The 16,305-nt window shown below is 41.6% G+C and overlaps 1 protein-coding gene across 1 annotated transcript in view; it reads left to right on the forward strand.

Moving 5' to 3' along the window:
* The window catches only part of FKBP15 (FKBP prolyl isomerase family member 15), a gene marked incomplete at both ends in the record, with an annotated part of 85,119 nt that overhangs the window by 46,710 nt on the left and 22,104 nt on the right, over positions 1-16,305 (forward strand). Inside the window, 8 exons of the mRNA XM_080709157.1 lie at positions 3,565-3,672; positions 7,003-7,102; positions 7,566-7,672; positions 11,057-11,171; positions 12,937-13,046; positions 13,499-13,606; positions 14,023-14,117; positions 15,236-15,338. Of these exons, the coding sequence (XP_080565283.1) occupies positions 3,565-3,672; positions 7,003-7,102; positions 7,566-7,672; positions 11,057-11,171; positions 12,937-13,046; positions 13,499-13,606; positions 14,023-14,117; positions 15,236-15,338 (846 nt within the window). The remainder of the gene's footprint in view (positions 1-3,564; positions 3,673-7,002; positions 7,103-7,565; positions 7,673-11,056; positions 11,172-12,936; positions 13,047-13,498; positions 13,607-14,022; positions 14,118-15,235; positions 15,339-16,305) is intronic.

Consider the following 16,305-nt stretch of genomic DNA (forward strand, 5'->3'; position numbering starts at 1 on the left):
CCTAGGATTAACCACTAATATATACCTCTTTGAATAAGCAGTATTTCTAAAATGGAAATGCACTTTAACTGTGTACTTATAAAAAATTATAAAAAATTACAGCTGAGAGTGGTGGCACATCACCAAGACAGGAAGATCACAGGTTAAAGGACAGCCTCAGCAATTTAGTGAGGCTCTCAGCAACCTATTGAGACCCTGTTCCCAAATAAGAACTAAAATCAATCTGGAGGTATAGCTCTGAGGTAGAATTCCCAGAACTCAAATCACTTCCCATTCTGAAGACTATACTTTGGGCCATTTACTGGATGTAGAAGCATATAGCACAGTGTCTATAATGTATAGTCAGTGCCAAGTCAGAGTTAAGTGAGCCTGAATTTAGAACAAAGAGCTCCTGTTTCTTTTTCTCCATAAATCTCCTCTGAATATCTGCTACTGAATTGCTTCATGCTTTTGAGGGAGTCCCAGCATCTAAAATGCTATCGCCCCTTGACATCTCTGCCTTACTTTTCTGTTTGTCAAGTGAGAATAATTATGCCCAGTAGGGCAACTTGGTTGGAAAGAGGTAATGTGTATGTACACTCTGTCCATTCCAAACATGTAGGGAATTATTTGTACTGCTATCATTAATTGTATACTTTTAGGCAAGATGACTTTGATTCTTATTATCTAGAGAAGACTAAATATGGTAGGGAGACTTGTTAAAGGATTTGATAGGACTTCCGGGAAGATGGCGACCGAGAAAAGCGGGGCTTAAGAGCCCCGCTAACAAACAATCTCCATTACCACAAAATCAGCGCCTTTCATAGCCAGAAAACACCATCACCAGAGAAACAAAAAAAAACCCACCAGGCTCCAGAGAGAAAGCGGACTGAGAATAGAGCTCAGAGCCACAGAGGAGATACACCAGCCTCACGCCCAAGGACGTGGCAGCAGTGCCATACTGCCGGCGGCAGCGGCGAATTCACCGGACGGCTACAGCAAGCCGAGATGAGCCGCTGCAGACAAGCCAGGTGGGATTTTTCAGCGCAGGGGCATTTAAAGCTACCAGTGGCTGAGCTCAGCACACGCTGCAGGGACTCAGAGTGGAACTCAAAACCAAGAAGAAATAAGCCAGCCTCACGGCCAAGGGCGTAGCAGTGGCGCCATATTGTCACCTGCGGCAGCAGCAGAGAATTCACCGAGTCCAGTATGGCTACATCTGCGAACTCAAGACCAGTGAGTCAAATTGCAGGCCCCAGAGGAGAAATCCCAGTACTGTACTCCCTGGGACTTGACCCAGTGGGGGAGGGGCAGTGGCAGGGATATCACACCATAGGAGAACGTGCAACCTGGCACCCCCCATAGTTTAAAGCAGCCTCTATCGACTCTCTGGGTCGGAGACTCTGTGATACAACCCAGTAAAGGAGTAGTGGGGTCTGAGATATTACAGACTCGAGATCCAGAGCACCTTAAGTGAAGCCATAGTGACCCAGGGAAGAACCCAGAGAAGGCACAAACTTCCGAAATCATAGCAAAGAGGAATAACAATGGAGCAATGAATGCCCACAACCCCACAACATCAGAACCGGATAAAACAGAAAATCAGAGATTTCTAGAAGATCAAATCAGGAAAATAACTGTAGAAATAATAGAGGTGCTTCGAAAAGAACTCAGAGAGAGCCAAAAAGAGATAAAGGATGCAATTAATGAAGTAAAGGCCTCAATTCAAAGCACAAACAACCGATTAGACCACATGGAGAACAGAATCTCGCTCTTAGAAGATGATCATTCCAAAAATGAACACATAGTTTCTAATCTAGAAAAAAATATCCGACAGCAGGAATCTGACATTGAAGAAATATGGGCCCATTTTAAGAGAGCTAACCTAAGAATAATTGGAATAGAGGAGGGAAAAGAAAGTGAAACCAAAGGGATCAACAATCTCTTCAAGGAAGTAATAGCAGAAAATTTTCCAAACATAGAGCAAGAGGTTGATACACAGATCCAGGAAACTTATAGAACTCCCTTTAGACAGGATCGGAGAGAGGATCCCCACGCCACATAATTGTCAAAATGACCAATGTGGAAGCCAAGCAGAGAATCTTAAAGGCAATAAAAACAAAGGACCAAGTGACATTCAGAGGCAAACCAATTAGAATCACTCCAGACTTCCCAATACAAGTCATGAGAGCCAGAAGGGCTTGGAGTAACATATTCCAAACTCTGAAAGAAAACAACTTCCAGCCAAAAATTTTCTACCCAGCAAAACTTTCTATCAAATTAGATGGAGAAATAAGAAGCTTCCATGACAAACAGAAACTGAAGGAATTTTTGTCTTCAAAACCAGCGCTAGAGAAAATACTCAAAGAGATTAACTACAAAGAAGAAATAGGTAACACACACCAGAACCAGAGAAACAAGAGTTTCCATCCAACAGTCAACTAAGATTGGTTATCTGTGGAGATTCATTATTTATGTTAGTCTTTTACCTATCTCTAAATTGTATTGTTTGCCTTTATTGTTGTTAATTTTTAGGATTTCTAGTTGGAATATTAATATACCTTCAGATATAGCATTTGGAAATATTTTATCCAATTCTATTAGTAACTTTTAACTCTGTTTACATTGTCTTTGGATATACAATATATTTTTTTTATTTTTTAGGGAGTTTGTATACTCTTCTGTTGCCTGTGCCATTGAAATCATATCCAAGAAATCACTGCCAATTTCAATGTTGTGAGGTTTTATGGCCCAGATTTTCCTCTAAAAGTTTATAGTCTTAAGATTTATATTTAGGTCTTTTATCTATTTTGACTTAATACTTGTATATGGGATTAGGTAAGGGTCCAATTTTATTCTTTTCCATGTAATTATTATTTTTCAACAATATTTAGTTAAAAGATTATTATTTCCACCACCAAATGTTCATGGAAACCTTGTCAAAAATAACTTGATAATATAGGGAAGAATTTAGCTCTAGGCTTGTATTTAACTCCAATGATTTATATATCTGCCTTTAGAACAGTACTACACTGTTTCAATTATTGTAGCTTTATATGGTTTGAAATCAGAAAATATATATCTTCTAGCTTTGTTCTTTTTCAAGATCGTTTTGGGTATCTAGAATCCATATTTCATATTAGGATAGATTTTTTTCTGAAAAATAAATATATAAATACATGATAGTTTCACCTAAAAAATAGAAAAAAAATATTCTCTGGTAAGAAAGAAAGCAAAAAGAAATATTGAAATGTTATCTTTAAGTCATCAAAAACTTGGTATCAGACAAATGAAACTGTTATGTGAGATTATCATTTTTAATTTTGGATAAATTGCTATAATACTAGATGACAACCACTAAGCCAAGCATGGGAAGGAGGGATGGGGAGAGAATGGGGTGGGGATCGGGTGGGGGCTGACTGGGTGATGTGTGCATGTATGTCTACAAAAGTTTGTATCCCACTATGATGTATGAATACAGTGCACCAATAAAAAGGATTTGATACACAAGAGCCAAAGGAATAGAGTTGCCTACGGGAGTCAGCCCTAATCACAGTTATTTTTGTGGCTTTCCTTTCTTTTTAGAGTCCTGATACCGTCAAGGCCAAGTTGATCTCTCGGATGGCTAAAATGGGCCAGCCCATGCTACCCATCGTTCCACCACATCTGGATCCCAGTGACTCAGAAATTGAAGTATGTCCCCTGGCCATAGTAAAATAAGTAGTTCAAATATGTTTCTTAAAAAGTGATTGCTAGCCGGGTGTGGTGGTGCTCACTTGTAATCCCTGCGCTTGGGAGGCTGAGACAGGAGGATCGCACAGGTTCAAAGCCAGCCTCGGCTACTTAGTGAGACCCTGTTTCCGAATAAAATATAAAACAGGTCTGGGAGTTTAACCCGGAGGTAGAAAGCCTCTGGGTTCCACCCCCAGTATCACACACACAAAAAAAAGTGATTGCTAGCTGGGCATGGTGGCACATGCTTGTAATCCCCACACTTGGGAGATGGAGACAGGAGGATCGCACAGGTTCAAAGCCAGCCTCGCTGGCTTAAGAGACCCTGTTTTCAAATAAAATATAAAAAATAGGTCTGGGAATGTAGCAAGGAGGTAGAAGGGTTCCATACCCAATACCATAAAAAAAAAAAAAACGACAACAAAAAGAAGTGATTGTTAAGCCAAGTGTGGTAGCACATGCCTGTAATCCCCGCGCTTGGGAGGCTGAGATAGGAGGATTGCGCAGGTTCACAGCTAGCCTCAGCTACTTAGTGAGGCTCTCAGCAACTTAGTGAGACCCTGTTTCCAAATAAAATATAAAATAGGTCTGGGACTATAACCCAGAGATAGAAAAGCCCCTGGTTTCCATCCCCAGTACCCCACACACACACATACAAAAGTGATTGCTAGTGGCGCATGCTTATAATCCCAGCATTCCCTTGCAACTCATTGAGACCCTGTTTCAAAAATAAAGAATAATAAAAAAAAAAAAATAGGGCTGAGGGTATGGCTCAGAGGTAGAATGCCCCTGAGTTCCATCCCCAATATCCCAATATCACACACACACACACACACACACACACACACACAAGTGATTGCTAGTCAGGTGTGGTGGCGCACGCTTGTTATCCCAGTACTCGGGAGGCTGAGACAGGAGGAATGCACGTTTGCGGCCAGCCTCAGCTACTTAGTGAGGTTCTCTTCAACTTAGTGAGACCCTGTTTTAAAATAAAGAATAAAAAAATTGGGATGGGGCTATATTTTAGAGGTAGAATGGCCCAGGGTTCAATCGCCAGTGTCAAAAAAAAGAAAAATAAAGTGATTGGTTTTTCTGCCTGTAATTCTTATTTTAGAGAGATTATATGCAAAATGATACAGATCAATTTTGATACTTATGTTTCTACTGTGATAAGTACTTCCCTTGAGAAATGGAAATAATTCCACACACCTACCGCAGGAACTGAGCAGTGTAAAGTAGCTGTGATTCAGCCTTCATTTACTAGAATTTTTATTTGCCTGGAAAGATCAGTCATACGGCGGCAGAATGTTCACTCCATAGAAGGTGCTAAATTTATATTTGTGGACTGAATGTTTAGATCCTTTTGGAAAATGTTGGTCTTCCCACTTATATCGGTTATTACTTAAACACCCAACTATTTTGTCTTTTGATTTTTGTATGTGCTTTTTTTTGGTTAGAAGTTTGAGAGCTTTTTTCAGATCAAATCTATCAATTTTAATCCTCTGAGTTGTTCCTTTTCTTTGTGTGTGTTTGTTGGGGGGTGGGTACTGGAGTTTGAACTCAGGGACATCCTACCTCTAAGCTACACCTCTCAGGCCTTTTTATTTTTTGTTTGGAAACAAGAGTCTCACTAGGTTGCTGAGTTTCACTAAATTGCTGAGGCTGGTCTTGAACCTTTGATCCTCTTATCTCAGCCTCCCAAATACTGGGAGTACAGTCATGCTCCACCACACTTGGCTAATTTTTCACTTTTGACACTATACTTAAAGAGTCTTCCCATTTTCAGATACTAGAAACATCACATGTATTTCTTACAAGCATTTATCACATTTAGATCTAAATATTTCAACCTAAGATTTGATATATGATATTAAGTAATTTACTTTTGTCTTGGAGCACCATTGCCCCCCCCCATGCTAGAAATTGAACCTAGGGCCTCGCACGTGCTAGGCAAATGCTGTACACTGAGCTATACCCCCGGCCAAGTAGCTTATTTTAACCTAATTATTTTTCCTATAGTTGGCACCTTATTAAATAAAACTATCTTCTCTCAACTGAGTTGAATATGTAAGAGAAATATTTTGGAAAATATTTTGGGAATAGGTTTTATGTTATTTTTAAATTTTGTTTTATTTCTTTCTGGAAAAGCTCTAAGTAGACTTAACATTTTTACAGGAAGACAGGTTTTCTGAGGTCTATGTTTTGTTATGTTTATCTAGTATCTGGAAATGAAATTTTAAAAATATAATATTCTTAACAAAAATTTAAAGTTTTACTTATATGTTATAGAATAATTTAAAATTATTCATAAAGAATGAAGAATCATATAATTAGCAAAAAGGGCATTCTTTATATATTGCTTTATAACGTGATTTTTAATGTAATGTTATAAGCATTGGGAGACTGAGACAGGAGGATCGTACAGGTTCGAAGCCAGCCTCAGCTGGCTTAAGAGACCTGGTTTCCAAATAAAATATAAAATAAGTCTGGGATTGTAGCCCGGAAGTAGAAGGCCCCTGGGTTCCATCCCCAGTACCACCACCACCAAAAAAAAAAAGTAATCTAGTGTTCTACAATACCAGTTTATCAGAATTCCTTCTACACTACTGTTAGACATTTAGATTGATTCAAAGCTATAATGATCTAAAAATGGGTTGTATGTTGTGCCTCAGGATTTTCTATTCTTTGTATGAATCAGAAAGACATAAAACAATGTTGTTTAGAGATACAGCTTTGATTTTTACAAAAATACTTTATATTTATTTAAAACTTTGACTTTTATCTAAAACTTTATTATTCAAAACCAGCATGTTAATGAGGTGCAGTGAATTCTCCTCATCTGCTTTTATTGGGTGCCTTGAGGCCAGTGGAGATTATTTAGGAGGAGAGGGGAGGCTGGATATTCCTAGGTTTTCTTGCATGAGGCCTCTCTATGGTGGGAACAAGTAAGATCCGTCTTAAGGTAGCTGCTGTTCTGGAAAATGATGCATGCATTCTGGAGAGGTGTCAGTTTGACTGCTTCAGACACTAAAATACCAACAACTTAGAACATTTGTGGAAATTAACTCTATTTAATTATTTGATGTGGTTTTCATGAAGAAGAGCTCTTGCTCTGTTGCATAATTGAGTGCCTCCTTCTCACAACCCTCACCCTCAGCTCTTGGCTCTCTGCTTGCCTTTCCTTCCTCTTCTTTTCCTGGAAACCCTGTGTTGCAAGCATTGTTAGGCAGACAATCTTAGCCTTCAGTTAAGGACCCACACACACTAATGAAACCCTCCTGTCCGTTACAGGATGTGAGCGCTCTTCGAGGACCTGGGCAGCCCCTGGTGACTCCATCCGTCCAGCCCCTGCAGCCAGGTCATCCAGCATTACCACAGATGACCTCACAGGGTAAGAAAGGAGCCTCTCTGAGACGCTGTGTTCTTGAATTGGGTCAGCACCAAGATTATTATCACTGTTTCTTACATTGTTAGTCTGTATTGTTTTAATACTGAGGACTAGAGTGTGAAACTGTCATTTTCTTCCTGGGCAAAGCATTTTCAGACCCAGGGATGTGTTTGGCCTTGTGACTTCTGCTGTGTTGCATTGCCAGTTTGAGAAGTGTGCACTCAGCCGTTCTGTGTTGTTCCGCATTTCCTATCAGCGGGTGGGATCAAAGGTCTGAGTCAGGTACACAGGAGAACACCTGGCTTCCTTCCACTGGTCCTTTGCAGGGGCACCGGTGGAATTTGTTTTAGGAGACTCAGTGAGGAAAGTGGTCAAGTCCAAATCATGGGGATGTGTAAGGTGCTGGTCTAGACTTGTACCGAGAAGCAGGGGTGGGTAACAGTGAACGTGTCTTGCTTTGCCTTAGCACCTCAGCTGTCTGTGTCTGGGCTCCAAGCGCCTTCTGCTGCCTTAATGCAAGTTGCATCTCTCGATGGCCACTCAGCTGTATCTGGGAATGCTCAGTCCTTTCAGGTAACAACATTTTAAAACAGAGTAATTCTAAGTTATGTGCTATTGCTCTAATCAGCCTCTTTCCTTCTTCCTGCACACACACACACACACACACACACACACACACACACACACACACACGACAATTCTTTGCTTCCTTCTTTGTATAGTAGCACTTCCCCAAAATCAGTTTATACTTTTTTTTTTTTTTTTTTGCAGTACTGGGAATTGAACCCAGGGGCACCTACCTCTGAGCTACACCCTCAGCCCTGTTTTTTATTCTTTATTTTGAAACAGAATCTCACTAACTTGTGGAAGGCCTCACTAAGTAGCTGAGTTTGGCTGCAAACCTGTGATCCTCCTGTCTCAGCCTCTCAAGTACTGGGATTACAAGCATGCACCACCATGTTCAACTTAGTTTATAATTTTTTCCCCATTCTTGAATTACAATTTTCTTGTCTCTAAACCAGACAAAGGATTACTTGCCTAATAGGTTGTTGTGAAAATTAAATGCAAATCAGGGCGTGGTGGCACACAGCCTAATACTTCAAGGCCAGCCTCAGCAATTTAGTGAGGCCCTCAACAACTTAAAGAGCATTTGTTTCAAAATAATAAATAAAAGCTGGGTGTGGTGGTGCACGCTTGTAATCCCAGCATCTGGGAAGCTGAGACAGGTGAATCGCAGTTTGCAGCCAGCCTCAGCTACTTAGTGAGGCCCTTTGCAACTCAGTGAGACCCTATTTCAAAATAAAGAATAAAAAATAGGGCTGGGGGTTTAACTTGGAGGTAGAATGCCCCTGGGTTCCATCCTCAGACCCGCAAAAATAAATAAATAAATAAATAAATAAATAAAATAAAATAGTATTAAGGGTGTAGCTTGGAGGTAAAACTCCTCTGGTTTGATCCCTAGTCCCACACACACAAAAAAATTAAATGTAAGAATAAGCAGAATACCTAGTACAAGGCCTAACTAAGCCTGGCACAGCAGAGGCTTAAAGCATCTAGTAAAGTGCAGTCAATGTATGCACCTTTCCTTTTCACACATACAAGTTTTGTTTTTGTTGTTGTTTTTTGTTTTATTTTGTTTTGTTTTTGAGGGTCTGGGGATGAAACCCAGGGGCATTCAACCTCCGAGTTACACCCCCTGCCCTATTTTTTATTCTTTATTTTGAAACCGGGTCTCACTGAGTTGCAAAGGGCCTCACTAAGTAGCTGAGGCTGGCCGCAAACTGTGATCCTCCTGTCTCAGCCTCCAGAATGCTGGGATTACAAGCGTGCGCCACCACGCCCGGCCACACGTAGAACTTTTGAGGGGTGTTTATTCATCTCTCTGTTCTTTTCTATCAAAGAGGTGATAAGTTAACATTCTGCACAGTATTCAGCAGAATGTCTGTGGGTTAGGTAGGCATGATGTTGCCTACTTGTAATCCCAACACTTGGAGGCTGAAACAGGAGGATCACTGGTTCACAGCCAGGCTCAGCCACTTAGTGAGGCTCTCAGCAACCTAGTAAACCCTGTTTCCAAGTAAGAAATAAAATCAGGCTGGAGATGTAGCATGGAGGTAGAATGCCTCTGGGTTCAATCCCCAGTACCAAAAGAAGAAGAAGAAAATAAAAAGAATGTCTGTGTATTGAGGGAGGAAGTTATATAGGAAATCCATTTGAGCTGGAATCTGCTGTCTATTATTCCCCCAAAGTGGTCTCTTACAGTACATTTTCTTCTGCTGTCACAGATGGCAGAGGGAGTATCCTGTGTGCCCTGTAGTGGCTCTTTCTCCTGCCTCAGCACACGATGAGTAAGACACACTCCCATTAAGCAACAGGGGCTAGGTTTCTTGGTGATTCTTTATGGAGGGGCGGGAACGATGGTGGGCAGGCTATCCGCTGCTAGGATGGGCGTATCAAAACTAAAAAAATCCTCTTTCCTCTTCAGTGGAGAATTACTTTTCATAGACTATGGTTTTGTTTTATTTTGTTTTGTTTGTTTTAAATAATAGGTGGGTTATTATATCTGTCCCTGAAAGTAATCTGGATTTCCTTATTTCAAGGAAAAATAACTATTCTTGTTAAAATGACAGCTTATTATTGCGGGACTTAATCTGCCAGTTATTAAGGACTTTACCTCTGCAGCTTCACTTAGTCATTTTACAGTTGAGGTGACTGAGGGTCAGAGGAAAATGAGAGCTCTTGGTCACACTGATAAGCATCGGAATCTAGCAGGGGAAAGGCATCCTTTGGAAACTGGCTGGTTTGTTTGGAATCTTAGTGAACACTTCTCATTTTTTGCTGCAACAGAAACTAATCAGTTTGTTTAGTATTCAGTTTTTTTTCCTTTTTTTTAAATTTTTATGGGCAGTACAGGATTGAACCCAGGAGCACTCTACCATTGAGCTACATCAGAGCCCTTTTTTTTTTTCTTTTTGTGGTTCTTGGGATTGAACTGAGGGGTATTATACTACTCAGCTATACCTACAGCCCTGATTTATTTTTTATTTTGAAACAAGGCCTTGCTAAGTTGTTAAAGCCCGACTTGAACCTACAGTCCTCCTGTCTCAGGCTCCCAAGTACTAGGATTATAGGTGTGTACCACTGTGCTGGCCATCGTAACCCTTTTTAATTTTAATTTTGAGACAGAGTCTCACTAGGTTGCCTAGGTTAGAGTGGAACTTGCAGTCTTCCTGCCTCAGCTTTCCAAGTTGCTGGGATACAACTGCATGCCACCATGACCTATCCTAGATTTCACACACGCACACGCACACACACACACACACACACTCTCTCTCTCTCTCTCTCTCTCTCTCTCTCTCTCTCTCGTGTGTGTGTGTGTGTGTGTGTGTGAGAGAGAGAGAGAGAGAGAGAGAGAGAGAGAGAGAGAGTGTGTGTGTGTGTGTGTGTGTGTGTGTGTGTGTGTGTGTGACTGGGAATTGAACTGAAGGGCATTATGCTGAGCTACACCCCCAGCCTTATTTATTTTGAAATAGGGTCTCAATAAGTTCCTGAAGGCCTTGCTAAGTTGCTGAGGCTGGCCTGGAACCGATGGCCCTCCTGGCTCAGCCTCCCAACTACTGGGATTTCAGGTGTGCTCTACCAGGCCTGGTTTAAAATTTTTTAAGCAATAGGCCTGATGGTGAGGAATGAATTCCTACTATATTAAATCACATCACCAGAGGACTGGGGAGTGACCCCAAATACTTATCCCTCAATTTCAGGGTCGGGGATTACTAGGTTCCTTAGATAGCTCTGCTGCATTTCTTACCCACACTCTAACCCTGGTCTCATTCATCTCCAGTTTTAAAAATTTGTGTCTCCTCCCAGCTTATCCACTTTGTTCCACCACAGGAAACTATGAGCAAAAAGAAAACCATGAACGTTTCCTAAATCAGCAGTAACATGGCCCTCCCTCAGCCCTATGCAGGTATGCAAGCCTACACGTATCCCCAGGCCTCCACGGTCACCTCACAGTTGCAGCCTGTTCGGCCCTTGTACCCGGCTCCGCTCTCCCAGGCTCCCCATTTTCAAGGTAGGCAGACATTCCCTTCACCCCTCACCTTTTGCCCTTGCTGTGCTCTCCTTTCTTATATCCAGTTTTGTTTTTACCCCCCAAACTCTCTACATTTTGTTTGTGTTTGTTGAGATGTAATTTGTATATCATATAATTTACTCATTTTACGTGAACAATTCAAAGATATTTCAGAGTTTTCTGAGTTGTGCCTCCATCGCCAAAGTCGTTTTAGAACATTTTCATCACCCCCAGAGTCTTCTTGTGTTTGTTTCTTGCATTTTCTTCCACCTACCAGCCTTTTACTTTCTTTGCCAGAGTGGCTGGAGTTTATAGGACACAGTAAAAGAATCAACACTGTAAGAAATTAGGAGAAAGCATGAAGGTTGCTTGTGGGTGTTCAGTAACTCAAGTGAAAGCCACTTTGTTAAAACTTTTAAATTATCAAAACAATATACTTTTATAAAAATGTCAAATACTATAGAAGAGTTACTTTTCCAATCATTAAACCTCCTGATCATAGAAAATCATCATTAACAGTGAACTTGGGTAGCTTTTCATATATTGTGTACGCATGTACAAGTGTGGGTGTCTTGTATAAACAAAGCAAATGAAATGGAACCAAGCTGTGATGTTATCTTGCTTTGTTCTGAAGTTTGTCTTTTATTTGGTAATCACCTGGGCATTCGGGCAGTGGTAGGAGGGAGCAGGTATATCCTTCAGTGTAGCTTGTGGTTCCAGAGTGAGGAGGGCTTCCTGTATGAAGCCATTGTCTGGGGGCCCTCTCCCTTTGCCATCTAGGAAACCCTTTTTCATCCATCAAAACTGTCATCGCCTCTGGGGAGCCTTCTCTGACTGTCACCATCCCTCCGTCCTTTCTTCCCAGAGACACACCTGTATATGAATGTTGCCAAAGGGTTAATCTTACTTTTTTTTGTGTGTGTGTGGTACTGGGGGTCCTGGAAGCCCTTCTACCTCCGGGCTACACTCCCAGACCTATTTTATATTTTTGAAACAGGGTCTCTTAAGCCAGCGTGGCTGGCTTCGAACCTGCGCGATCCTCCTGTCTCCGCCTCCCAAGCGCGGGGATTACAAGCCTGTGCCACCACGCCCGGCTAATCTTACTTTTTAAGTGCTACTTGTGCTTAAAATACTCTGCCTTTTTTTTTTTTTTTTTTTTTTTTTTTGGTGGTACTGGGTTCCTGAAAGCCCTTCTACCTCCGGGCTACACTCCCAGACCTATTTTTTTTTTATAGTTTTTTATTTGGAAACAGGGTCTCTTAAGCCAGCGAGGCTGGCTCCAAACCAGCATGATCCTCCTGTCTCCGCCTCCCAGGCACGGGGATTATAAGCGTGCGCCACCATGCCCGGCAATACTTTGTCTTAATGATCTGTTTACATGTCACTCTCCCCATTGGACTGGAAGCTCACCAAGGGCAAGAAACATATTTAATTCATTGCTGTATTCCTTGTGCCTGTAAAATTCTTGGCCTACAGTTGGATGAACAGGGAAGCAACGTGAGCTATGGCAGGTCTATGGCAGTCTAGAGTAGGCAGACACGTCCTTGCACTAACTAGCCCGTGGCCCTTGGCCCTTGACACATCAGTTATTGTTAGCTTTGGAGCCTTCACCTCTACTAGCTTCTTCATCCTCTCCGAACAGTGTGAAATCACCTAGTAGTTCCATGGAAATATTCATTTCTTTCTTTCCTTTACTTTTTAAAAAATTCTCATACAGCTTCATCAGCTCCAGTTTTGTAAGTATCTCTGGCTTATGTCTGTTTAGGATCAGGTGATATGGCTTCGTTTCTCATGACGGAAGCCAGGCAGCAGAACACTGAAATTCGGATGGCAGTGAGCAAAGTGGCGGATAAGATGGATCATCTCATGACTAAGGTGACTGAGTCAGAGCTGGGGCCATGTTGAGAGTAGGGTGTAGATGGGGCATAACTCCGGAGTAGCCAAAGCTATCGGTAAGTTCTCCTTTCATTTCCTGTACTCAGTAGTTAGTAGATAAGTTCCCTCGAAGAATAGGTATTTTTATTTTGGAATCCAGTTAGCAGGAAAAAAACTCTAACTTACATTGAGAGATTGTCTCAGAAACGGATTAGCCCTCTCAAAAAGGTGGTTAAGTGGGCTTGGTGGTGCACACTTGTAATCTCAGTACTTGGGAAGATGAGACAGGAGTATTTTAGGTTTGAAGCCACTCTCAGCAACTTAGTGAGGCTCTAAATAAAAGAATAAAATTGGGCTGGGGTATAGCTTGGAGGTAGTGGGTGAATCTTGAGCGCATGGTATTTCTCTGTTCTAAGCTTTCTCACGAGGTCTTTTGGGCATCCCTTTTGTAGGTTGAAGAGTTACAGAAGAATAATGTTGGCAATTCCATGCTTATTCCCAGCATGTCAGTTACGATGGAAACAAGCATGATTCTGAGCAACATTCAGCGAATCATTCAGGTAAGGAGGACTGAGTGAACACCCCGCTGACGGTCCTGCCCGTGCTTTCTCCCCAGGTATGTTACCTTTAAGACCTCTACCCCAGAAATAGATAGCACATGATAAGTGCTACACTGGGTTAGAAAATTCTGGAGAATTCATTATGGCTTAATTTGATCAGAAGGAAACATGGTTTTTGGGCCCTATTTCAGAATTTTCTTCATTTTATAGCTATTTATACACTCAGTCCATTGGTGTGATTTGTATCCATTGAATGTAATTTGATGTGTTAACTATTATATCTATGTGGACATAGGTTATAGTTTTTTGTACCAAGGTGTGTTAACAATGTCACCTGTCAGTTCAAGTGGATTCCCTTTTATGTGGCACTTTTCTCTTAAGATACGTACCTTATACATCATATATTTTGAATTTAGGAAAATGAAAGATTGAAGCAAGAGATCCTTGAGAAGAGCAGTCGAATAGAAGAGCAGAATGACAAGATTAGTGAACTAATTGAACGGAATCAGAGGTAATGACAGGTACGGGGCCTGGCCAGGATGGACCAAGGGTTTAAGGTGTAAATGCCCGAGTTAATGCGCATGGTTATTTAGTGCAGTGTACATGTATTTCTACTTTTTGGTGGTGATGCCAAGGATTGAGCCCAGGGCCTTGCACATGATGAGCATATGCTCCATCACTGAGCCACATCCTGCCTCATTTCTACTATTTCTGTTTCCTGCTTGTCATATGAATTATTGCCTGTTTTCTGTGTTAGGAGAAAGAACTCAATGGGCTAGCATGTAAGGCAGACAGTGCTTGATTTCTGGCTCTGCCTTTCATTTATTGTGTGGCTTTGGCCATCTTGTTTATTCCTGCAGGCCCTGGTTTCCTCATCTTTAAAAGCAGTTTTAATACTTAGAAAACTCTGACATTAAGCTTGACTCACTCTTCCCCCTTGTGGGTGGGACTCTATCGTATCAACTAGAAATCAACCAGAACCTCACTGATTTCCATATAAAACCCAAGTATTCAATGATTTTTTTTTTGTACTAGGGATTGAACTCAAGGACATTCTACTTCCAAGCCACAATCCCTTATTTTTTATTTTGAAACATGGTCTCACTAAGTTGCTGAGGGTTTTACTAAGTTGCTGAGGTTGGCCTTGAACCTGCTATCCTCTTTTCTCAGCCTCCCAAGTATTGGTATTATAGGTATGCATCACCACAGCTAGCACACTTTATATTTTGTGGGTCCTTCTGGAGATTTGGAGGGTCAGGAAGACATGCTGCAACATAACATCTTAATAATTTTCCCGTACTTCTGTTCTCCAGCGTTTCTTTTTTCCTGTATGATGGTTGGAGACTGGCTTTCTTTTCTTCTCTTTCTTGCAGTCTTACTCTTGTTTCTTTCCTCCCACATTCTGTTACCACATACCTATATGAATTCTTCTCTTCATTAGGCGGAGCAGTTTGCTGCCCAGTTTGCTGCCTCCAGACTTGATCACTACAGTTAAAAGGGAAACAAAATGGTCTCTGGCTGATTTTGATGATGATCTAGAGTGATGGGTGGGAGCTGAATGTGCTGCACTGTGTTGGGCGTACGTTTCATGCTTGATGAATGTGCTCTTTTTCCTTATTTCTATCACAGATATGTTGAGCAGAGTAACCTGATGATGGAGAAAAGGAACAACTCACTTCAAACAGCCACGGAAAACACACAGGCAAGAGTCTTGCATGCTGAACAGGAGAAGGTAAAGTAACCGGGCAGAGAAAAGCCCAGCTGCGTGTGTTGAGCTAAGGAGGGGGCCTACACACATCCTCACAGGTGGCATCTCAGAAGAACTTTTGTTATTTGGGAATTATTACTAAAAATCTTCTAACAGATTTTTAATTATTCATTATCCACATTTCTATTTTATAATATGTTTTGCAATAAGTTGAATAAAAAAATAACAATGGGAAGCTGGGCGTGGTGGCTCACGCTTGCAATCCCCGCGCTTGGGAGGCTGAGACAGGAGGATCGCACAACTTCGAAGCCAGCCTCAGCTACTTAGTGAGGCTCTCAGCAACTTAGTGAGACCCTGTTTCCAAATAAAATATAAAAAAGGTCTGGAAGTAAAGCCCGGAGGCAGAATAGCCCCTGGGTTCCACTCCCAGTGGTGCACACACACACACACACACAAACACATATAATAATAATGATGGGGCCAGGCATGGTGGCACTGTTTGTAATCCTAGTACTTGTGGCCAGCCTCAGCAATTTGTGAGGACCCTGCAACTTAGTGAGCCCCTGTTTCAAAATAAAAGAATAAAATAGGGCTGGAGGTGTAGCTCAGAGGTAGTATGCCCCTAGGTTCAATCACCAGTGACAATAACAACAAAATGATCAGCTAGGTGTTATGGCACATGCCCATTGTCTGAATTCCTGGGGAGGCTGAGGCAGGAGGTTCCCTTGAGCTTAGGAGTTTGAAGCCAGCCGGGTAACATAGTAAGAGTCTGTCTCAAAAAAAAAGATTAGAGCCAGGCGTGGTGGCGCATGCTTTTAATCCCTGCACTTGGGAGGCTGAGACAGGAGGATTGCACGGGTTTGAAGCCAGCCTCAGCTACTCAGTGAGGCTTCCAGCAACGTGGTAAGACCCTGTTTCCAAATAAAATTTAAAAAAAAAAAAAAAGGTCTGGGAGTATAGCCCGGAGGTAGAAAGCCTCTGGGTTCCACCA

This window comes from Muscardinus avellanarius, assembly GCF_963383645.1.
Source record: "Muscardinus avellanarius genome assembly, chromosome: 13".
Lineage (NCBI taxonomy): Eukaryota > Metazoa > Chordata > Mammalia > Rodentia > Gliridae > Muscardinus > Muscardinus avellanarius.